Consider the following 23,701-nt stretch of genomic DNA (forward strand, 5'->3'; position numbering starts at 1 on the left):
TCTAAGGCCTTGAGTCCAGAATGAAAACGAAACCTAAGCCATCACACAGATATTAACGGTAATAATTGTGCAGTGAAAAATAGCGAAAAATAGCGTTTATAAAGGGTTTCAATGGGGCGATTTATGGCTCTAGGACCTCATGTGGATGGCGGTTTTTAGCTTAGCCACCTTAAGCTAATCGAATAAACGGAGACGGCAATTCTAAAGAAAAATGAAAAAAAAAAGGGTTGGAAGGTTTGGCTATATTCTATTCAACACAGTGAAAATGGCCTAATATTAAAAAACGCTGTGGATGATAAATGGCCGTAGGTACTACCAAGGGTTAATTAATAATAGTAAAGATCAATCAAGTGGACCAATAATGATCCACTTGGAAAAATAAATCCACTGGACAATAACTCTGCCTGCAACAGTGGCGAAGGCGAAGAAGAAGAACTTTTCATTTGTGTGCATTTTGTGCCAAATACATTTCCTTCTGTACGATGAGGTCAGCGCACAATGTTTTGTCCTCTTGGCTCATGTGTCGTCTGATGAAAATATCATGGATGTTTAAACACGCGACACCTGGAATAACAGAAGCAATAATACTTGAAGCTGACTTTACTACCAACTTAAAAATTATAAAGACAAATAATTTATCGAATGAAGGAGTGATGTGGCTGAAGATAAACGGCATCACGTGGAAACTGCACAGAATCAGCTGATAAACAGCAGCTTTGATTGGTCCTTATGGGCTAAAATGGTGCATCAACGATTTGTTGTTGTTGAGTCTGAACTTTAACTGGTGTCATCAGAGTTATCCTTGATTTTGCAGTATGAAACATTTGTGCAGGAACAAAGAGGTGAGAGGAGCAGAGGCAGTAGTCATGTTCATTTACTGTCATTGCAAACACTTTGACACAAACAGGGAAACAAACAAAACGCCAAACTGCAAATCAGCTGCGTTCTTTCCTCCACCCGAGTCAGACAGACAGGAAGAGCTTCTCGAGTTTGTAACCCAGCTCACTGCTGCACATGTGGTTGGCACACTGATACAAACAACAGAATTAAAAAATAAAGGACAATAAAAGCTGAAATCGAACCGGCCTTTAAATCACAATCAGACGTCTGTCGAGCACACAGAGAAAGCTTTCAGGGCTCCAACAACCTGCTTCAAAGTGTTCTCACTTTAATCCACAGACCTAGTGTTCATGTTTTCACTCCCACCTCAAATTAAACCACATCGTTCACAATTCAGGTTTTTAGTCTGAACCCCAAACAGAGCACAAACTCTGCTGGTTCGGTCTTTTTATAGAGTAAAGTCAGCAGGTCGATGAGTTATGAGTCACTGAAGGTTTTCTCTGGTTCCTCCAGACTGACACACGAGCCGATCGCTGCTCAGCTGTTACAAACAAAACAAAAACAGCAGGACAGAAGACCCGAGGTGCGATCGCAAAAGTCTGAGAAGAAATCATGTTCAGAGGCGGCTCGTCCCCGTGCGCCTCTTCCAGCATCGCTCTGGTTTATAGACCGCTCCTCAGGAAGTCCCGCTCTCCGTCGTGTTGACTTCCTGCAGCAGCGCTGAGAGGTCCGGAGGTACCCGAGGAGACGGACTGAAGGGGAGATCGAACGCTCAATCCCGGATCATTGGTGGATGCAGATTCCTGGAAGCTTTGATCATAAATCAGAAGCATGCAGACACACAAACCTAAAAGATTCCTACATAAAAAAGGGACTACGTTAAAAGTAAAGCCGAGCGTTTTCATGGTTAGCTAATCGTCAGCATACAAAACGGTACTGTGGCACGACGGGAGGGGAGGAGTCAGCGTGGGAGAGGGGTAGCGCTTCACATCGGCCTTAAACCAGGAGACCGACACCCGACATCGGTCAGGTGCCTCTTAGCTCATCTTTGGCTAAAAAACTGGGAGAAGACCAACATGAAGTGTTACCCTGATCCTCAACCGCTCAGCTCGACTGCAGGGCGGTTAGAGCAGCAGCGTCAACATCTGGAAACATCTGCAGGTGGACGTGCAGACAGATGTGACGGTTTGAGGAGTTACTGCACATGTGGACACGCCTACGATCTACCTGCAGCCAAGCCTTCTCACATCATCACCATCAGGAGCTAAAGGTTGTTTGCTGTACAAGTTTATGGGCTCCTTCCTCCTCCTCCTCCTCCTCCTCGGCTGGTTCGCAGCAGCTGTTCCTGCGTGTGGCTGCAGTCGGCGTCTCCCTCCGAGGATCCCGGAGGCGTCACACCGCCGTGCAGCATCTGTTCTGGAAGAGCTGCTCGACCACCGTGGAGTCCGCCAGCGTGGAGACGTCGCCCAGCTCCCGCTCGTCACAGGCGATCTTACGGAGCAGCCGCCTCATGATCTTCCCTGCAGACGGAGAGAAGGCAGAGCTCGGCTTCAGCAGAGCGACTACAGGTGCGACCGCGTCAGCCGCAGGTAAAAACGACACACCTGAGCGTCGAGGAGGAACCCTCACACGTCTCTAACGTGAAACAGAGCAGCTAGCTTCGTTACCAGATCTGGTTTTGGGCAGTCCGGGCGCGTTCTGGATGTAGTCGGGTGTGGCGATGGCGCCGATCTTCTCCCTCACTGTGAACACGAAGTATAACTCGCGTCAGATGATGAGAGCTCACAGATCAACAAGCCTGACAGGAACGAAGCTTCGGAGGAGACTTACAGTCCCCTTCACCCACCTTGCTTTTTTAGCTCCGCCTCCAACTCGCTGTTGTACATCACGCCATCATTGAGCGTTACGAAGCAGTAGAGGCTCTCTCCTTTGACCGGATGAGGTCTGCCCACCACGGCGGCCTCGGCGACGGCCTCGTGCTCCACCAGAGACGACTCCACCTCAGCTGTGCTCAACAAGTGACCTGGAGGGCAGACGGGTCACCGTTACACCAGAAATCACCCTCGGGTGTCAGACACGAAGACGAGCGCATAAAACACGCAGGAACGCGCTGAGACGTAAAAAAGCTCAGAACAGACGAGAAGGTGCAAAACAAAATCTATTAAAAGTTTTTAAAAATGATCATTTAATAAAAGAAACTTAATAAAATCAAATAAGAATTAGTTTTGGATTTTATACACTTACAGATCAGAATCCCTGCGTATGAAACAAGTTTACAGAGCAACAGCTCCCTCTGCTGGTCAGACAGGTGTTTAACAGCTGGGTTTCACAGGCAGTCACTGGGTGGTCGCGTCTTACCTGAGACGTTCAACATGTCGTCTATCCTTCCTGTGACCCAGAAGTACCCGTCCTTGTCTCTACGGCAACCTGCGAGAAAATGAAGGGGCGGGATTAAAAAGTTTAGTGCAGCCGAGACGCCGAGTCGTGTTTTAGATCCACAGCAGCTGTGAAAGCCACACAGACCTGTGGCCACGCCCCTTTAGAAACGCCTGGTTAATAATAAATATTACAGGTTACTTCATAAATGAGAAACTTCTGATGTGCTAAGGTTTCAAACGGTCGCTGCAGAGGCCTCAGTCTGACGCAAATACGAGCGAACACGTGAAAAGTTTGTGTAAAAGTCGCCGAGTTCTTTGACGCTTGCAGAGTCGAGTCAAACATGACGCGCTGCTCACCGTCTCCTGTGACGTAGTATCCTGGAAACTTCTTGAAGTAGGTGCTTTCAAACCTCTCGTGGCTTCCGTAAACGGTGCGCATCACGCCGGGCCACGGCTGCTTGAACACCTGTGTGAGAGGGCGGAGACAAACGGCAGGTGTGACGCGCTCGCAGACGCGCATGAAGCACGAAGACAAATAAAGGCTCATTTACTCAAGGCTGACCAGGTATCCTTCGCTGGGCCCCTCCAGCTCCTCCCCAGACTCGTTCAGGATGGCCGGCACCACGCCGAAGAACGGGAGCGTCTGTGGGGACACGCGGGGGAGGGGGGAACCGAAAGCAACGAAATGAAAAAGAAAACATTTTTAAAAAGACGATAAATGGTGAGAAAACCTGATTGACTTGTTTCTGCGTTTAATGTCTTTTTACTTCACTTCTATCACCAGCTTTCCTCGCTTCCCTTTTTCCTTCATGAATTTATCTTTAAATGTTTTTGTTTTCAGATTTACAGGTTTCCTTTGTCTTGTTTGTGGTGACAGAAGCATAAAGGCGGGTCTCACCTGGACCCAAACGCATCGTCAGCACTTTCTTAGATGTAAAGTTTTGAACCTTTTAAACCCAAAGTCTGCCAGAGCTCCTCTTCATGCCCATAGTAACTACACAAGCTGTGGAATAAACTACAAACAATAGAAAATCATTTGTGATTCTGTTTTTGTTTGTTTTCAAACACATTTCAGAGGTTTATCCCTCAAAACTGTAAATGCAAAAAAAAATTGCAAATATCCAAGCACGGGAAATTTTTGAGCATCTTCATAGTTTCATTTTTGAGATGCAATAATTTTTATAAACTGCAGGAAAAACAAAATAAATATCATTGTGCACAGTTTTCAAAGAAAACAGCATAAACCTGTTTTCTTTCGAGCCTCTCAGGAACCACACAGGAGTCAAACGTGACGTTCAAACACAGCAGGAAACCTCTGAAAGGCCCTGCAGGGAAAAAACTACGTTTCCACCAAAAATGACGTCACAGATCAGCAACGCTCGTGTCTGGATTATGATGATTTTGTTGTTGTCAGTGCTTTTACAGCATTTTTGCAAGAAGCCGTTTGTGGAAGGAAACTGTGAGCGGAGACTAGATATAAGCAAGGACGACTCGTCCAGTTTCACATGCAAAGAAAATGATTGTGCTAGCCTACGTGGGTGTAATTCTACTGGAATTTAAAAACAGTTGTGCACAGCTGCAAAGGGCTTAAAAGGGTTAAAAGCCTCGATCACTGTTTTATCTTATTGTCTTCATTTAACCTTTTAACGTTTCTCCCAAACACACGTTTGAACCTAAACGTCATGTTCAGCCTTACTCACAGCAGATCCAGGCTTCATGGGCGTGGCCGCGGGCAGAGGAGTCAGGACATGTCCTCCCTGAAAACAGAAAGCAACTTTAATCTCAGGCAGCCGCCCAGCAGGGGGCAGCACAGCCCACAGTCTGAGGTAAAAGCTCAGCAGAGAAACAGCAGGTGCACAAAGAAGCAGAAAGGCAGGTTGGAAATGGAGACCGATCTGTTCTACATAAAGACGTTTGGAAGCGGCGGTGCTGAAGCTGCAGGAAACCATCACTCACCGTTTCCGTCTGCCAGAAGGTGTCGACTATCGGGCACCTCTTCTCGCCGACCACGTTGTAGTACCACTGCCAGGCCTCGGGGTTGATGGGCTCTCCGACCGTCCCCAGAACCTTCAGAGAGCTTCGCTTGTACCTGCACACAAAGGCACAGGTGAGTTACCCCGCAGGCTCCTCGTGGAGGGAGGAGGGGCCTCGGCTCACCTCTGCACCGGCTCGTTTCCAAACTTCATCAGCAGCCTGATGGCGGTGGGAGCCGTGTAGAACTTGGTGACGTTATATTTGTCCACGATCTCCCACATACGGCTCACGTCGGGGTAGGTGGGCAGACCCTCGAACTGACGCACACAAAAGATTCATGTACAAAAATAACTGCAGGAAGTTTGGAGGAAGTTCCAGCCTCTGATCATCAGACAGCTTTGGACTCATCTATCCGGGTTAAACCGTCGCAGACACATCAGTGTTACATCACACGTCAGCCCACACCTGTAAACAGGAAGTCTGAGCGCGCTCGCACACTCACCAGGACGCTGGTGGCCCCGTTGGCCAGCGGGCCGTAAGTGATGTAAGAGTGCCCGGTGATCCACCCGATGTCCGCCGTGCACCAGTACACGTCGTCGGGCTGGTGGTCGAACACCACTTTGAAGGTGGTGGCGGTGTAGAGCATGTAGCCGCTGACGGTGTGGAGAACTCCCTGCAGGCGAGACGAGAGGAGCGAGGAGGAGCGTTCATATGCAGAAATGTGAGCAGGCTCAACGTGATCAAAACAGGAAGTCATCAAATGACCCCACAGTTATTCCACTTCCTGTTACTCCAAATATGAGCTGCAGTGTGGGTACCACCCGTTTCCAGCAGATCTTAGTAGTTAAATGTGTGGAAGAAGCAGCTGGTGGAGGTGGGTGGAGGTGACGCTCGATGAAAGTTAGGGACAAATGCAATCGCATCTGTTATGTAAATTTGTAATTTATTTTATTTTTGGAAAGTGATTGGTTTATGAGCTTATGGACCCTCCCATTAATCAAGGGCTTGCGAGCACCCTGGAGGCGTGTGGTAAAGATGTTTGTTTGTCAGATGATTTGGCAAACAATGATTTTTTGACCACTTTTTGAACTTGTTAAAGCAGATTAACTTTCGTTTCATTTTAAGCTGTAAGAAGTTATTTGGTTGATTTCTGTTCATAATTTTCCACGAAATAAACATCATTTAGTTTTAAACGATGAAGTCAGAAGTTCTAAAACAAACCTGTCACCACCCACGTTTGGAAAATAAAGGCCGTGACAGTTATAACATTCATGTCTCACTCTCCGGCTCACAGACACCCTGAACGAGTTACTGAAGCTCCGCCTGCTGCGGTGAGCAGGTGATGATGAAGGTGGGCTTTCCTCAGACACAGAGTATCTGAGCAGGACGCCTCATTAAGTGAGACGCAGGTGACCCACAGGTGTGTTTCCTCACCTTCGGCTTGCCGGTCGAGCCGCTGGTGTAGAGGATGAAGAGTGGGTCTTCAGAGTCGCACCACTCTGGTTCACACTCGTCTGAGACGCCACGCAGCAGAGCGTGCCAACACAGGTCCACCTCGGGGTTCCACGGCACCTGAACACGCGCATGCACGCGCACACACACACACACACACACACACACACACACACGTGAAACTGCCAAAGTCGTGCCTGAAACCCGGTCGATCGGCCTGTAAACATTCAGACCTGTAAAATCTAAGACACCAAACAGTTAGTCTGACACTCACACCTTCAAACTACTGAAGACAGTGAAGAAGAAGCAGCAGCTGTGAATCTGAGAGAACAGAGCCACAGAGAGTTAGAGAGGCCACGCCCACTGGTTTCCTGCGTGTCCATCAGACCCCGGGCGACGCCAGCGTTTTTAAAAACCACACAAAGGAACCTGAAGCCGAGATATTAAAATATGTCCAACGATGAATTTAATGTCAGCGGCACGTTTCAGACGAATCATCTGGGAGATTATCCGATAACTAACGAGGATCCGGAATAAAACGCTCCTCCCACGGAGGAGCAAAGGCTGCAGCTGTCTGGGGCAGGGGCGCGCTCCACCCGGGCACACGCGGCGGTTCAAACTACAGGGTCTCCATCTGGGAATGCCGAAGAAGAAAGCCGTGAACACCGAGCGGGTGGATTTTACATACGTACCAATGTTTGATTCTCAAAGTTACATTTACAAAATAAATAAATATAAATTTTATTGTGTACGTTTCGTAAACTCAGTAAAAACCCAGCTCACTGACAGCACACCTGACGGAGCCAACACCACCTTCAGGTGACGTCTTCTATTCCAGCACCAAACACTGACCTGTGTTAAAGGTCCAGATGTGACTGCAAAAACATCTGGACTATGTAAATGCTTTAAAGCGGACGTGAAGGACGAGTCGGCAACAATCTCCCATTACTCCCAGTGCGTTGGCTGCGTGGCCGCTTGGCTCCATCTCGTTTGCCTTTTTGAGCCAAGAACAATCCGCTGACGAGCCGCGTTCACACAGGAAATCGACGAGTGGGCGGGGCCTCGGGTGGGTTCCAGCTAAAATAAATCTGCTCAGGTTTACATGCAGAGGAAAGAAGAGCAATTACCACCCTGGGACCTGAATCTTACCTGGCTGTCGCACAGGTAAGCTCTGGTGGGCAGGTACGTAGCGTGAAAACACGAGGCCCCGCCCGCATCTTGGTTAGCGAGGAAGAATCAGAGCTCTGTTTGTATCCAGAACTGGACCTGGTGCACCTCAAGGCTCTAGTTTGGGTCCTGCCTTGGTTGCAGTCTACATGTTGCCACTGGCTCCATGTTCTCACGCTACAACCTCTCATTTCAGGTTGCAGAGGACTTGCATCGATCTGCCTTTGAAAGCAGGGACAGACTCACTGCAGCTGTTATGCAGCTGATGTCAAACAGTGGATGGCTTCAGTTTTTAAATGAAACAAAACAGAAGTTGTCATTATTGGTAACTGGACCAGGCCTCTCTTCATCGTCTCCAGCTGCTCCACAATGCAGCTGCTCGTCTGCTGACTGGCACTAAACTGAACCCAGTGTCGGCCTCTCACTGGCTCCCGGTTCCTCACAGGGTCCAAATCTTACTTTTTGTTTTTAAATCACAAACCGGGCGAGCCCCTTCTCACCCGTCTGAGCTCCTGTTGGTTTATGCTCCAGGAAGAACCGTGAGGTCCAGGTCAGAACTAAGCTTAACTACTCCTGGACTGAAGTGTGGTGGTGACAGAGGCTTCTCTGTGGCAGGACCCAGACTCTGCAACAGTCTTCCTCTTAATATTAGACCTGCACAAACACTAACACTTTAAATCATCACTAGAGACACATTTTATGGTCTGGCTTTTCACACACGTTGAACATTTTGGTTTTAACAGCCTTATTTGTTGTTGTTTTTATTGACTTGTTTTCCTATATTTTACTGCATCATTGTTGTGCATCTTATTGACTTTACACTGTTAAGCACTTAGTGCAGCATGAGCTGTTGGTGATGTGCTATACAAATCAACCCGACCGTCACCGTTTCAACGTCACGTGTGTCAAAGTGCGAAACATCTGCACCAGATGTGTGATGACATCAGAGCAGCGATGCGGTTTATAACCCAGCCCACCTGATTACCCTGGGAAACAACAAGGGGCGGAGTCCTCTGACATCTACCTGTGGTTCATGTATGTGTCGGCGACACCACCCATAGCTTACCACCGTCAGGCACTGCTGACTCGAGTCATCAATCGAGCGGTGCGAACAGCTTGGTGGGCTCACCTGAACCGAGTAAAAACCAAAGTCCTCCGTCTGTCACTTCATCGTAGCGAGCGCCTCGTTCAGCGTGCACTCTCACTGAGGGATGGCTGAGTCATCGATTAGTCTTCATCCGTGTCTCCGGATTTTATTTTCCGGACAAACGGAGCTCTGATTCTTCCCGACTGGCAGCGTTTAGAGGAGAGAAGCGTTACAGCAGGTTTATCAGACACCGAGTCGTCTCAGGGCGTGGACAACGCCCACAGGCGAGCGCTCGCCTCCGTCAGGACTCACAGGTGAAAGTGCACAACACGAGGAGTGTTTGCACAACAAAGAGAAAGTGTTAGTGTTAATCCACACTCAGAATTCACTTTTTATTCCAGCGAGTTTCAACAGTTCAGACAAAGATGCGACAGAAAGCAGCAGCACTTCCATCTTTGAAGGTTTCCTCTAAACGCAGCGCTGAATGATGTCATTATTTAATGTTCTCCAAATATTTAAAACTCATTTCAGATCTAAAGAAAATCTGTTTTTATTGGTTTAATCTGAACTGTCAAAAATCAGAGGAACAAACTGCTGCTGCAGGTAAAACAATAAATCAGCAACGAGAGCTTTTAAATCTTATCAGAGCTTTTGAAAGGACGATGCCAAAAATGACTGAAAGCTTCCAAACACTCAGTGAGACTTGAAGCTTTCGCTCTTATCACGTTTATTGTTTCCGCTCCGCAGCAGATTCTGCAAATTCTTCTCAGAGTGAAACTCCCTCTAAAACAAAGAGTCGAAGCAAAGATGTTATCGAGGGTCAGCTGTGAAAATACCTTTGGTACGGGACGCGTTTTCTTTACTCTGCCCGCCTGTTTTTCCTGCTGGATGGGGGGAAGATGGAGGAGGAGGAGGAAGAGGAAGGAGAAGTAATGAGGGAGAAGGATTATTGAAAAGGAAGACCACAAAGATAAAAATCAAGATCCCCAAAATCAAATCGTGACAGTGATGAAGTTTGAAATTTCAGATTTAACAGAACAAAACAGAAAAAGAAAGAAAAGTCAGCATCCTGCAGTTCCTCTAGTGTCCAGCAGAGGCAGTGAGTCACTCCCACTCACTTCCTGGTTTGGTTTCCCCTTTATAAAATTTTCAGAGCCAATTTATAACCAGGAATTTCCACAAAACTCAAACTCTGAACGACTACAACGGAGGTCCAATCAGACGGCTCAGTGGCTACCTCCATCTGCAACAGGAAACACTGCCTCCATCAGGTCAGAAGTTACAGGCAGACCTGATGGTGGCGGCGCTCGCAGTGACTCAGGTGAGGAAGACAAAACCTTCAGGTGTGTGGTTTACCTGCAGATCGGGGCACGGCCGTTTGGCGGGAGGCGACTGCGAGCCCAGAATCCCCTCCGGTTCTTTGGACAGGTGCTTCAGCATGATACAGCGCCCGACCGGAAACCCTCTGCACAGACAGACAGACACACATGCGTACGCGTCACTGTGACCTCACAAAGGTACGCAGCACCACCTAAACTCAAGGCAGGGGTGAGTAGATCCCACACTCTGCACTGCAATAGGAGCTCCCACCCATCAGTGTGTGCAGGCTCGATCATTCTCATGCAAACAACAAAAAGCACATTCATGCTGGAACAGCGATCACACACGTGAATCTATGGTGAAAAATCTACGTCACACCGAGCAGCAAGGTCTCACAGCACCAATCGGAGCACGAGGACCGGCTCCACACCGCGATGGTGGAAGACAGACTACAGGTGATAGCAGCAGCGATGACGTGCAGATACATAACCAGCCCAACACGGCTCGCTCTGCTGCAAGGAGCCGATAAGGAAAGCACAGGTATCAGCGGCGTGCTGCACGGCGCCGCTTTAACACAGAACGAGAGGGCAGCAACGTTACAGGTCACATGATTCCTGCCTTCATTTGTACTCAGTTCATAACAAAAAAAAAGACTCCTCCCACCTGACTGTCTCAGATTTGCCTAAATGAGAACCTTTATTATGTGTGACATCATCAAACTGAGACAGAGTCGAACAGCTCCAATAACGACGAGCTCTTCCTGCAGCTGCTACAATAAAGTTTAACACGCAGCAGGAAGTCGAGTCTGGAGGATCTGTGACACACTACGTCACGCCGCTCTGCTGGGACCAACAGCAGCCACGGTTGGAGGGGGTGAAGTCGCTCTGATAGGCTAACACACCTGAGCGTGTACTTGTTTACATATCTTTGTGGGGACCAACAGCCCGTCCCCACAAGCTTGAAGACATTCTTGAGACTCAAAATGTGGCTTTAGCATCAGGGTTACAGTTAGGTCATGGTTAGGCGTTCATGTCAATGACATGTCCTCACTAAGATATGACAACGTGTGTGTGTGTGTGTGTGTGTGTGTCTTACTTGTCTCTGCATTTCTGCAGCGCTTCATCAGCTAAGAGCTTCAGGTTGATCAGCTTATCTCCTCGATAGAAACCATCTACACACAAAAGGAAAGATGATTTATCCTGCCGTCAGACACACACACAGACGCACAGACACAGACACGCACACACAGACACGCACACAGACACGCACACACAGACACACACAGACACACACAGACACGCACACACAGACACGCACACACAGACACGCACACACAGACACAGAAACAAACACACACACACACACACACACACACACACACACACACACACGCACAGACACACACACACACTCCATTAGCTGGATTACAACCGTTGCTGGTTTCAGTAATCGGGGTTCAGACTGGGGACTCCTTCAGCTCAATGTCAGTAATAAATCTGCGTTAGTGCAGCAAAGAGCTGAAGTCAGCATCCTCCATTAATCAGTCGAACCTCCTCCGTGTCGGTCCGTCAGCTGATCAGATATGCTCTGCGTGGTTTCTGTACGCTGCTGCGTCACTCGAGCACACGGACCCCGACAGCCGAAACTGTGACATCAGACTGGTGGAGCTCAGCTTTCACTGCAGCTCCATCAGCGAGTCACTCCCCATGTGCTCCACCTTCAGTCTGATCCTCGTCACTACAGCCAATCGCTCTCCCTTCCAGCAGAGCTGATGGGAAATGCTTTGCTTTACGCAGCAGCACCTGTGATGGTCACAGGTTAACTTTAGCTTTACTGTAAGATCCCAGCTTTAAAAATCCTCAGCGCCTAGTTTAAGGACGGATGCTTCCTCGCGATAACGTGCACACGGATTAACAAAGCATCAACTCTGCAGCTACGCCTGCACCAGTTTACCGAACCTCCACCTGTGCTGGTCACAGTTAACGGCAGCCACAGAGGCACCGGGCCTCATGATCTGCTTACAGGATGAATGAGTGTGTGGCCAATAACGCAGCAGATTAACTGGATTATATCACCACCCTCTAATCCAGCTAATAAGACTGATTATTGGCCCCAACTCAGCACCTCGGCCAGCGCCTCTCTTCACCGCCACGTCCAGCTTGGTGGGTGAAACGCGTGTGCACGCTGCATAAAAGGTGAAAGCGTGAACTCAAAGGTGCGCGTTTGGTATGAGATCATCAGGACGAATAAACGAGCAACATAAACGCTCCACCCTGACGCCGCGAGCGTCCCGGCTCCACCTCTGGGTGAAGACAGAGATCAATAAAGATGGAATGATTGGCGTGAGCAGCTTTTCGTGGGTCTGGATCTCGCTCCCCAGTTAACTCGGCCATTTCACCTTTTTTACAACCCACGAGTAGCTTATTGTCCAACCAAAGGAGGTCAGAGGTCAAGGTGAGACTCAACACTGCTACCACCCCCTGCAGGATTAAGGATATCTTTAATGAGCGGGAACTTGTTGCAGGTGCGTGAGGCTGACCTGCAGTGATGAGCAGGCAGCACTGAGAGTCCACGATCCTCTCACACAGAGACTCTGCAGAGAAACCTGCAAACTGAGAGCAGCAGACCAGCGTTAGCCTCCATCTTTAACTCAAACCACCGTGTTCACGGGCGTCTGCAGCTCACCACGATGGAGTGGACCGCTCCGATGCGTACGCACGCCAACATGGCGACCACCAGTTCGACCACCATGGGCATGTATATGGACACGCGGTCGCCCTTCTTCACGCCTGGAGACAAAAAAGAGAAGCGAGCAGGATTTACGACTCGATCCAAATATCTGAGCACATAAAACCATCGTGAACGAAACCTTTCACTTCATAGAGCGCTGAGAGGGGGCGGTGCCAGCGAGCGGATAACTCACCCTGAGCTTTCAGGACGTTGGCGAACTGACAGACTCTCTGCAGCAGCTCCCTGTAGGTCACCGTCAGCTCGTCGCCGGGGTCGTTGCCCTCCCTGAAATCAGCATTCAACACATGCATTAAAAACAAACAACAAGATGTAAGGTTTCCTCACATCTCGATGCTTTCGTCCTCCGAGAGCCGATGACCTTCAGATCAGGAAACACATCACTAACACGCGACACCGGGCCTGTCACACGAGCTGATGAGCTCGACGGTCACTTTCCTGATTAAAGCCTCTGCTCTTTGTGCTCGCCAACGTCCGTCACATCGATTTCTGTGCTTGCGACCAAAATCTGTGTTTCTGGTTTGTGTTGCACTGTTTTAAGCTCAGATCAGTGACTGCGTACACACAACTTCCACACAAACATAGGGCGTAATTGTTAGCATTCAGCCTCTGCGATGCGTTCCTGAGGCCACAAAGCTGAGAGGAAGTTACAGTGAGCGTCGGCGGGAGGCTCCATGATGCACAGGAGTCGTTCAGGATCAAATCAAACCCTGAGCAGTCTCTCCTCTAGCTAATGTTAGCCAATGCTAGCTCGGCTAAGCTGGCTGCTGGTTTCACATCATTTTAAATCAGCCAAAGTTAAAAACCGTCACTGGATTCACGCAGCGCGGCGCCAAAGAGCAGCAGAGGCGTGATACTCAGAACAGTCAGGCTGATAACGGCACTGCTGGTACTACGTGACAGAAATCTGCACTTTGATTCAGTTTTCCACTGAACGGTCCCAGAGGTTAAAGTAACTGAGGGCCATCAACGACTTCATCAGGCCTCTGTGCAGGAAAACACTGATGTTCATGCTCTCTCAGAACAGGAGGTCACGTCCATCCAGCAGCACACTCGTGTAATAAGGTCAGCCTCCATGTAACGACCAACGACCAACCAGAGCAGAAATTTGGGCAATTTCTCATATTTATAGATCCTGAAGGAGCCACACTGTGTTTGGGTGAAACTAATGATTGAATGACCTTTTACCCCAGACTGGACAAACAGGTTTTGGTGTTCCTTTAAGAACAACAACTCACAAACCAACCAGAGCAGAAACTCCAAGTCTTGGCACAGACTTGGTCTTGAGCAATCTTCACATTGTTGAAGTTGCCTCATGAAAACTTTCTGCTTTTTCACAACACGGCGTCATTCTGGCCGTTTCGGGAACTTGCAACAGCGACACTCGAGGGCACATCCTCCCTCCCTCTCCTGCACACGCGTGCAGTTTGCAGGGATGAGATGAAGCCTTTACAGCAGACAGAGGCAGACGAGCTGCGACAGCTCTGCCTCTGCAGATGATTGAAGCCCGGGCAGCTCGCCGGGCAGCTCGCCGGGCAGCTCGCCGGGCAGCTCGCCGGGCAGCTCGCCGGGCAGCTCGCCGGGCAGCTCGCCTCGCAGTGTTGCAGGCTGCAGACAGAATAATGTGGCTCAGATCCCACGTGGACAAACTCGACTACAAACAGCACCGAAAAACTGCAACTACAACCTCACACGCCTGCAGATTCACACACAGGCGCCCCCCTCACCCTCCTGTTAGATACACCGACATCGCCTCATTTAATTCAATTCAATTCAATTCTTTATTTATTTGTCACATGTAGTTATAGCTGGTACAACATACAGTGAAATGTTTTTTCTGGCTAAAAAAGTACTCCCCCCGACTGTGCAAACATGCTAAAAAGGATTTTACATAAGCTAAGAAAAAAAGGAAAAGAAACAAAAGTTAAAAGTAAAAAAATATATAAAAAAACAATGTAAAAGTCCATATGTTTGTGCTTATAAATATATATCCATGACGTGCAAGATATTGCACTGTAATGAGTTGAATGAGAAGACTATAAAAATATACATATTTACATAGTACAGATGTATATAATAAGGTACGGATAAGGTTCAGAGAAGAAAGATAAAGTGCAAATTATGTACTGTGTGTGAGATTGTCCATCATGTTGTCCGGTTTGTGTTTTGGTTGAGGAGTCTCACAGTTTGTGGGTAAAAACTCCTCCTGAACCTTTCTGTTCTTGTTTTCAGGCTACAGAGGCGCTTCCCTGACCTCAGTGGCCTGAACAGTTTGTGGGCGGGATGGCTAGAATCCCTAATGATCCTGATGGCCCGGGATCTGCACCTTTCAGCATAGATGTCCTGCAGTGCTGGTAGAGATGTTCCCATAGTGCGTTCAGCTGTGCGCACAACCCTCTGCAGGGCTTTCTGTTGCTGTACTGTGCAGTTCCCGTACCACACCATGATGTTGTTGCACAGGATGCTCTCAATGACACCAGTGTAGAATCTCCTCTGTATATTCTTGGAGATCTTAAACCTCTTTAGACGCCTCAGGTGATAGAGGCGCTGTCTGCCTTTACTAATGAGGAAGTCCGTGTGTGTACTCCAAGTGAGGTCCTCGTTGATGTGGACACCGAGGTATTTGAAGTTGGAGACTCTCTCCACAGGGGTTCCATAGATCTGAATTGGGGTGTGAGTTTTCTCACCTCTCTGTTTTCTGAAGTCAATCACCATCTCCTTTGTTTACACACCTGCTGTCCACGCTGCCTGGACGCCGGTGAATCATCTCTCAGCTAGTTGAGTTCACCAACTCCAAACTGGAACCAGCCCAGAACGTGACTCTGTTCAGTGTAGTGCAGCTGCTCATTACACCTGAAACTGTTTGACTGCTGTTCGGAGCGCAGATGAAATTTGGCACAAACCAGGATTGAGGTTTATTTTTAAAAATTCATACATCTAAAAATAAGTTGCATACATTTCAGATCAAAGGCTGATTTTACAGTGAGCTGTGAAAACTTGTCAGTTGAACTTTCATAGTGTTGAACTTACAAACTTGCTAAAGAAAGAAAACGTTTCTTTCACAACAGGAAACTAACACCAAACACATTTCAGCTGCTTTCTAGAGCTTCGTGTTTGCCGTAAGAATGACGTTACGCTCGGCGGGGAAAAGCTGCATAAATTTGACACGTTTCAGGTGTAAAGTGCTTCTTCTGGCTCTCGCTCGTTTGTCGTCCAGTACGGACTGGTATCAGCTGCACAACCAGAACCTCAGCAGCAGCTGGGATCCCAATCTGCCTCTGTCTGCAGCAGCGAGGGGCGTTTCAACACTGCTGTGTGCACGTGCACGAGCGTGCATGAGCGTGTGATGGTGGGAGGGCCGCTCACATATCTGAGCGGTCTCTGTGACCCGCCTGCTGCTCTCAGCTGATTGGGACTCACAGCATGCAGCTGTGCTGAGGTCCCGACCTGTGCAGGCACTTCCAGGCTGATATCCGAGCTGCCGGGTCCGCGTGCCCGCCGTCGGGCTCACGCCCCTCTGGCGTGACTGATTGTGTGGAGGTGCTGGGCCATTTATAGCACCACCACATTAACACTTTCAGAGCTGCACACGTGTCTGTTTGTGCATTTTACAGGAGTCTCAGCAAGCAGTTACAGCACGACCAGAAAACACCTCTGACATCATTTGTTTTAAATTTGAGCCACATCGTTTAATTAGATCGTTAAACGGGACTGCGCACGTTCTCGAGCAGCAGCAGCTAATCTGGTGTTAACTTCTTCAGTGTTTAACAAGCTAACGCACACACTCTGGAAGCAAACACTCCAACAAAAGGTCACGGCGCTTCTTAGCCCAGTCATCACAGCAGCCTGTGTTAGAGGAACACACACACGCACCTATAAATACACAACAGTGTTGGATTTATTTTCAACACTTGGCTCAAACGTCACTGAGACTCCAGGAGCTGTGAGGAGGTTTTTCACTGTCTCACAAAGATCAGACTCAGTCGCTCTGGGTCCTCTCCCCACTCAGAGGGGACCTGCTCAGGGTCTCACGCTCTGAGGAAAGAAGGTCAATACAGGAAAAGGCCAAAAACCCTTAAAATCAGCGGAGCTTCGACTCCATAACCAGCACTGAAACGACCCTGATAAAAACATTAAAATATATTATATTAGCTCCGCCTTGTTAAAGCAAGCTTCCTTCTAGTTGGCTGCCCCACACAAACAGGTGGGTGGAGCCTCTGACATCAACCTTCTCTCACCCCAACCAATCACAGCAGATGGCCCCGCCCCTCCCTGAGCCTGACCCGGAGGTTTCTTCCTGTTAAAAGGGAGTTTTTCCTCCCCACTGTCACCAAAGTGCTCATAGGGGTCATATGATTGTTGGGTTTTCTCGGTATCACCTTGAGGCGACTGTTGTTGGATAAATAAAACTAAATTGAATGAAACTGTGAAGTCAAACCTGGAGTTTTAAAAACATGACATGTTAGACTCGCTTCTCTCTGCTTTGTTATTAATGCCTGAGCATTTTCAGTTTAAATCCTCTAAAACAAACTGAGGTCAGTGATTTATGTGACAGGTTTAATGCTTCCTGCAGGGATTTCTCTCTGCTGCAGGCAGCCCACAGGTAATTCAGCTCTGACACGGGAACAGAGACGTCGAGTCTTAAAGGTGATCAGCTGCACTCGTGTGGAAACATTTTATTACTTCGAGCATTAATCAATAACCAGATTAATCTGCTGGATGACGCTCAGCAAACTTTGGACTGAACCTTCTGGATGCTTTCCAGAGATTGGTGGATAAAAGCCCTCCAGGCCTCTCCAGTGACCTGCTGCTGCTTTCAGAAGCTCTGCTCGCAGCATCCACTCCTCTGTGACCACAGGACAGTGACGCAACGATGAAAGGAAGCCTGAGAGGGCAGAGCTGGCTTATCTAAAATGCCATTTATGTTCAAGTCTCTCAGACTTAAATCATTTTTATTCTGACGTGAAAATGAAACATTTTCTTCCTCCTCAGGCTGTGAGCTTCAGTGACATCACTCGTTTCAGATTCATGGTTGATAAACCCAACCACACAATCTGTTTGAGAGACGGAGACAAAGGAGAGGACGGCGGTGTACCATGTGCCCGTGCTCGGTCCTGCTACTGTTAGTGTTGTATCAGCCCCAAGAACGAACGGCTGGCTTGGACATGACAGCCAAAGTTCAAAGGTCGTGAGAACAAGATGCAGCTACTCAGAGGCCAAAAGCATTTTTAATTTTTTATATATTTGAGCCTGTTGTTTATATTTTTCCAGAATCTCGTTTTTTTTTTTCTTTTTTTTTTTTCTTTTAAAATATGAGCTTTTACATATCATTTCTATGTAAGTGTTATTTTATTCGTCGAGTTCCTGCATTATCATCATTTTTAACTCATTGCTCTGATTAAGCTATTCCACTTGCATTTAATGTTTTGGCGTCTGTAACACAAACATCTGGGATAAGGTCGCTCCTCATTGGTCGAAGCGCCTGTGTGCTGGCTCACTGTAGCAACCAAACAGCAGTCACACCTTTGCTTTGTGCCAGTGCAGGTAAGACTGATGGAGAAACTCGCGTCTGTTTGGCTTTATTCACACCTGAGATTCACGATGTCGCCCCCACCCATGAACCAGCCCCCGCCTGCACGTGTCTGCCGGGGTCAGGGACTGGAGTCGTGCCTCTCTGTCCTCAGGGCGGACGAGCAGACTCAGCTGAGACGCCGAGTGAGTTCAGAGGGAGAGTCCTGCTGGCCCGACAACCGTCATGAGATGAAACTGTTTTTTGTTCTCCAGCTGTTTACAGGACCCAGTGATAAGAACACAGCTAACAGTGCTAATTTTATTTTAGTTATTTATTGGGGGGGGGGGGGTCTCTTGATCAGAGTACACACACACACACACACACACACACACACACACACACACGCCTGCATAACCGTGCGCTCATAGATCTGCTGAAATCACAGACACACTGACCAGAAGAAGGCGACTTTATCGGCGAGCTTCTTCTCGTGGACGTTGCGGTCGAGCAGGTTGTAGCAGATGTTGGTGGACGCTCCCTCCATGCACTTGATGTAGATTTCTCCTTTGGTCACATCAAAGTTGTAGTCGAGGAACTGACCCGTGTGCTTGGTCTTCCAGAAGAAGTCCTTAGCAACGTCGCCCCAGAACTCTGCGGGACAGGAAGAGCGATCAGAGGGAGACGCATCAGTTTGCACATGAACTGTACGACTATTACAACAACAACAAACAGTAAATAAACATGGGGTTGCGGTTCCTTCAGTTACACACCCCGACGCATCTTCCATCACCACGGGCATCACTCCGTCTGTGACATCATCGTTAGCGTGGAAATACCAATGTACCCTTACACTGTATTATTACTGCAGTAACATCCTGGTACCATTTATTATTCTCTTTGTTGTATCACATAATTGCGTGGTTACATTATAACCGCCGTGTTACAGTATTTTACGCCCTGTTGTTCTTCCTGAGGACAGTTTATGTTCCAAGTACAGAGTTTATGCTCGTTACAAATACAGTTCATATTAAATATGTCTGCCCTCCTGACGCACTGCTCTGATGTGTTTACAGTTTGTTTTTAACACTAACACACACACACACACCTGAAAAGGTGTCGCTTACAGCAGAGCCTATAAACAGCCGGCTTTAATCACTGTTAATAATCAACCAGCTCAGGTTAAACTGTTTAACAGCTGCTGCTGCAGCCAGACGCCGCTTTGCAACGTTTTCCTCTAAAAACTGTCATCTGTGCATGAAGCCTGCAGCACAGACCGGCTGATATCATGCTTTACACACCTCCCTCCAGGAAACCACCTGAGCAGGTAAAACTACTTCCTTACTGCCACCAAACTAAAATAATCTCAAAGTTCATGTCTATGGGTTACACTAAACTACACTTATTACAAACAGAACAGCAAAACTTTCTTTCAAGTCATAAAGAGAAGTTTCATGTTATTTTTGCCCAAGCGGTCATTTAGCTTCTGAAACAGAACAAAGATGACATGAGTCCAGAAATATTCAGTCTGATGAAAAAAGAAAAAGGTCCTGAAAACTGGAGTATTTCATCCAGAGAACTGTGGATTTTTAAAATGCTGCTCATTTCCAGCTCGCTGGTTTTATTCTTGGACTCAGCTGAGCAGCTTTGCATGGTTTTATGTGACACTCTGCTACATGTTTAATTTTATAGATGCTGAATCTTTTCAGCTTCTTCGGCCTATTGGTATCAAAGTTGTTTCCCATTACAATAAATGGATTACATAAATGCTTGGATCATTCATTGTCACCCTCACTAAACTTTGATGGCTTTAACAGCAGCCTGCGTAGCCACGATGCCAACACGCCGTTGTGTTTCCAGAGGTGACCACATGTGGATGAGAGGGTGGAGTCAAAGGTATCACCAAATGCTGTGCGGTCACCAAGCTGCATCCTTGGACCGTATTAGTGCATCAACCCGGAGCACCGCCTTCTCAGATGATTAGTGCAGTGACCTCACAGCAGACATTACTGGTCACATGATGTCATCACAAAGCTCCAAAAGGCTCCAACAGCACAAACACGATCCAGAGGTCCAGTTCTGGGACTCTATGGGTACCGACTCAGTGCTGGCGCCTCCGCTGGTCACTAGAGGAACTGCAGCTTTCACACCCAAAATCTTGTGTTTCTTTTTGTATTTAATCCATTTCATCTTTTTGGATTTGTGGTTTTCAGCTAACTGGTAAGACTAAATTGGTCTCCATGGTCTCTGGCTATGATGTCACTGCACCTGCCTGATCGCTTGAATCCAAACCAAAGAGCGGAAAATGTCACAGATCAAAGGAGAGCACAGAGGGCACGCGCAGGGAGCGGTGCATCTGTACATGAAGACAGGTCTACACTCCACCCCCGTGCGCGTGCATTCCGGTGTTGTGCCAAAAAGTGATTGTCTGCCAAAAACTGATTTCCGGTATTTGCCAAAAAGCGATTGCTCATATTTAAAGTGCTATAAGTAACTTGTTGGGCTATAATATGTTAAACATATGTCAAATGCATCCCTTATGGATGACATAAAGTCATCTTGAGCCACAAACAACATTCGTGTAGCAAGATACAAGCCGCAATCAGTTTTTGGCAGCGACTTTTATATAACCTTTATTTATGCAGTAAAAAAAATCTCATTAACATTAAAAATGTCTTTTGTAAGAGTAAGTTGCCCAACAGGACAGCAGAAATGGCAGCAAATATTACAATAGTTCTGTAAAAATATTTTAAGTGGGGATAAAGGACCGGATTGGTTATAATGTAAGTACAAGTTGTAAAGATACTTAAAAAACAGATAATGTTTTAATTCTTTATGTAACCCCTTTGTATCCCCTGTTCACCGAAGTCTATTTACGAACATACGTAAAGATATTACACATAAAAAATACACAGAAACACTGGAAATCAGTTTTTGGCAGACAATCACTTTTTGGCACAACACCGGGACTATCTGCACCTGCCCATTCACACTTTATAAGTTTAGCTGACTGTACGATGACGTTTCTGCACTTCTGCTTTAACCCTGACCCATCACCTGTGTCACCTGGGGTCGCAGGTGTCGTCTTTGCTACCTGAGCTACCGTTTTGAGGAGACTCACCGTCCGGGTTGTCCACGGACTTCATGTAGAGCTCTCTGTACTTGTCGAAACTCGGGACGTGAGCCTCCTTCAGCTCCTCGGAGCCGTGGAACACGTTCTCCTGCGGGGGTTTCTCAGGGATCATGTCTGAAACTCGAGCCGTGAGCTCAGCTTCCAGAAGAAACAACGGATCTAGCGGGCAGGTGTCCTTCAGCTGCAATTAATGAATGGTGGCTACGAGGCTAGCAGGGTGCCAGCTAACGGCTAGCAGCAAAGTTCATTTAGACTTCCTTGTTCTGCAGGAGCTTTTTTGTTGAGCTTCCGCTCAGACTTTGTGTGCAGAAGCCGAGCTTGGACCGTAAACTCGCAGGTGCGTCTGTAAACCGGATCCCAGGTGAGTGTGGGTGTAGCTCCCGTGGACTCTGTCCGCTCCTCTCGAGGAAAGTCCTGCAGATCGGACACGGAGCAGCTAACAGGCTAACGCGCTGAGCTAACAGCCTTCAGGAGAAAGAGAATTCACACGCGTGCGCAGAAGATTCCTCCCGCTTCAGCGTGTAAAGTGTGTTCTGGATAAATGTGGGCAGCAGTTGGACCTCTGGCCGAGCAGAGCCTGTGTGGACTCTCCGAAGGAGCCGCTGAGAGGGTTTCGTCTCTGAGCTGACAGGTCGCAGCTCCTTCTTTTTCTTCTTCTGCTCCAGGAAAGCGTGTGGCGCTGAGCGCTGTTTGGCTCCAGGGGCAGCCAATCAGAGATCACCGCTGATTCGCGGACTCACGGAACTGTAAGAATTTACAGTACTAACAATAATAAACAGGGCTGGTGCTGCATTCAAGTGCTTCTCACACAGGGTTTAAGATAGTAAAAGTTTTGTTTATTCAATTTTGGCTCAGTCTCGGTACTGTGCAAAAGTCTTGAACTTACATTGTGCTGGGAAAATGAGAAATAGGTAAAGCGATGAATGGAAATCCAGTTTAGAAGCCAAAAACAGAATTTATGTGATTCTAATGACCTTCAAGTCGGACAGATGGTGTTGCACGGTGAATCCAACTCTTATAGAACTTTTTTGTGTTCAATCCATGCGTTTTAAGTTTACCTGTGACAGAGCTTCATCCTTAGAATTACTCAAATATATTTTGTAATTCCAGAAGCGGAAGTGAATGGAAGGGTGGTGTTTTGAGGCTAGTTTCATTTTTCCTTAGATTATTGATAACGGTCCAATGCTGCACCCTTGTGGGCACAGCTGTGTATTACAGCAGTCCCTCATATCATATTTTTATCTATTTATTTTTTAAGTATTTGAGTCAATCCGGCAGCATTTCTCTGAGACAGGAGAGCGGTCTCAGAAGCTCATGACCCGTTATTGATCCTCGTGAAAGAGAAAAATCTTTAATTATACATTTATCACTCAGTCTCCTCCTAATCAGTTTTTATTCTGTAGGATGAGCGGTGGCTCGACAGAGCTCTGACTGTTTGTCAGCCTGGCTACAGAGCTGAAGAGAAACCTGGGGTTGTTCTTATTTTCTTCAATCAGTGATGAATAGTAAGATGTTCTGGCTTTGCGGAGGGCTTTCTTATAAAGCAGCAAACTATTTCTCCAGGCTAAATGATGATCCTCTAAATTTGTGACACGCCATTTCCTCTCCAGATTACGAGTCATCAGCTTTAGGGTACGTGTTTGAGAATTATACCACGGAGTCAGGTACTTCTGATTAGAGACCTTAGTTTTCACAGGAGCTACAGTATCCAGAGTCGTATGTAGTGAGGAGGAGAAATTATTAACAAGATAATCGACCTCTGTTGGAGCAGCGTTCAGATAGCTGCTCCGCTCTGTGTTGGTACAGGGCATTGGAGATGATAACAGTGGGTGGATTATAGTCTTAAACTTAGTTACAGCACTTTCAGAAAGACATCTACTGTGATAAAGTCTACTCTTCACCGCTGTGTAATCAATTATTGTAAATGTAAATGTTATCAGGAAATCAGGATATTATACTGTAATCGGCTCACCAGCCACTTTATTAGGTACACCTTGGTAGTACTGGGCTGGACCCCCTTTAATACTTCTTGGCTCAGATTCAACAATATATTCTGGTGACATGACATCATCATGACATCATACAGCTGCAGC

General features: G+C 47.5%; 1 protein-coding gene across 2 annotated transcripts; it reads right to left on the reverse strand.

The window, feature by feature from the left end:
* Positions 1 to 858: 858 nt before the first annotated feature.
* On the reverse strand, positions 859 to 22,287 carry acss2 (acyl-CoA synthetase short chain family member 2). 2 transcript variants are annotated; one of them, XM_004567576.4, is made up of 19 exons: positions 21,597 to 22,287; positions 18,934 to 19,129; positions 13,142 to 13,233; positions 12,904 to 13,007; positions 12,758 to 12,830; positions 11,314 to 11,389; positions 10,255 to 10,363; positions 9,735 to 9,782; positions 6,627 to 6,764; positions 5,695 to 5,865; positions 5,376 to 5,509; positions 5,175 to 5,307; positions 4,919 to 4,975; positions 3,781 to 3,861; positions 3,576 to 3,684; positions 3,199 to 3,267; positions 2,687 to 2,863; positions 2,508 to 2,582; positions 859 to 2,360 (listed from the first exon to the last, which is right to left on the reverse strand). In XM_004567576.4, exons 1-19 carry the CDS (start codon positions 21,718 to 21,720, stop codon positions 2,233 to 2,235), a joined length of 2,094 nt encoding a protein of 697 aa, XP_004567633.1. In that variant the 5' UTR covers positions 21,721 to 22,287; the 3' UTR covers positions 859 to 2,232. The 2 variants fall into 2 exon arrangements, with proteins under 2 accessions (XP_004567633.1, XP_004567635.1); XM_004567578.4 differs by lacking the exon at positions 9,735 to 9,782.
* Between the last annotated feature and the right edge of the window lie 1,414 nt (positions 22,288 to 23,701).

This window comes from Maylandia zebra, linkage group LG20, assembly GCF_041146795.1.
Source record: "Maylandia zebra isolate NMK-2024a linkage group LG20, Mzebra_GT3a, whole genome shotgun sequence".
In the NCBI taxonomy this organism is placed as follows: domain Eukaryota; kingdom Metazoa; phylum Chordata; class Actinopteri; order Cichliformes; family Cichlidae; genus Maylandia; species Maylandia zebra.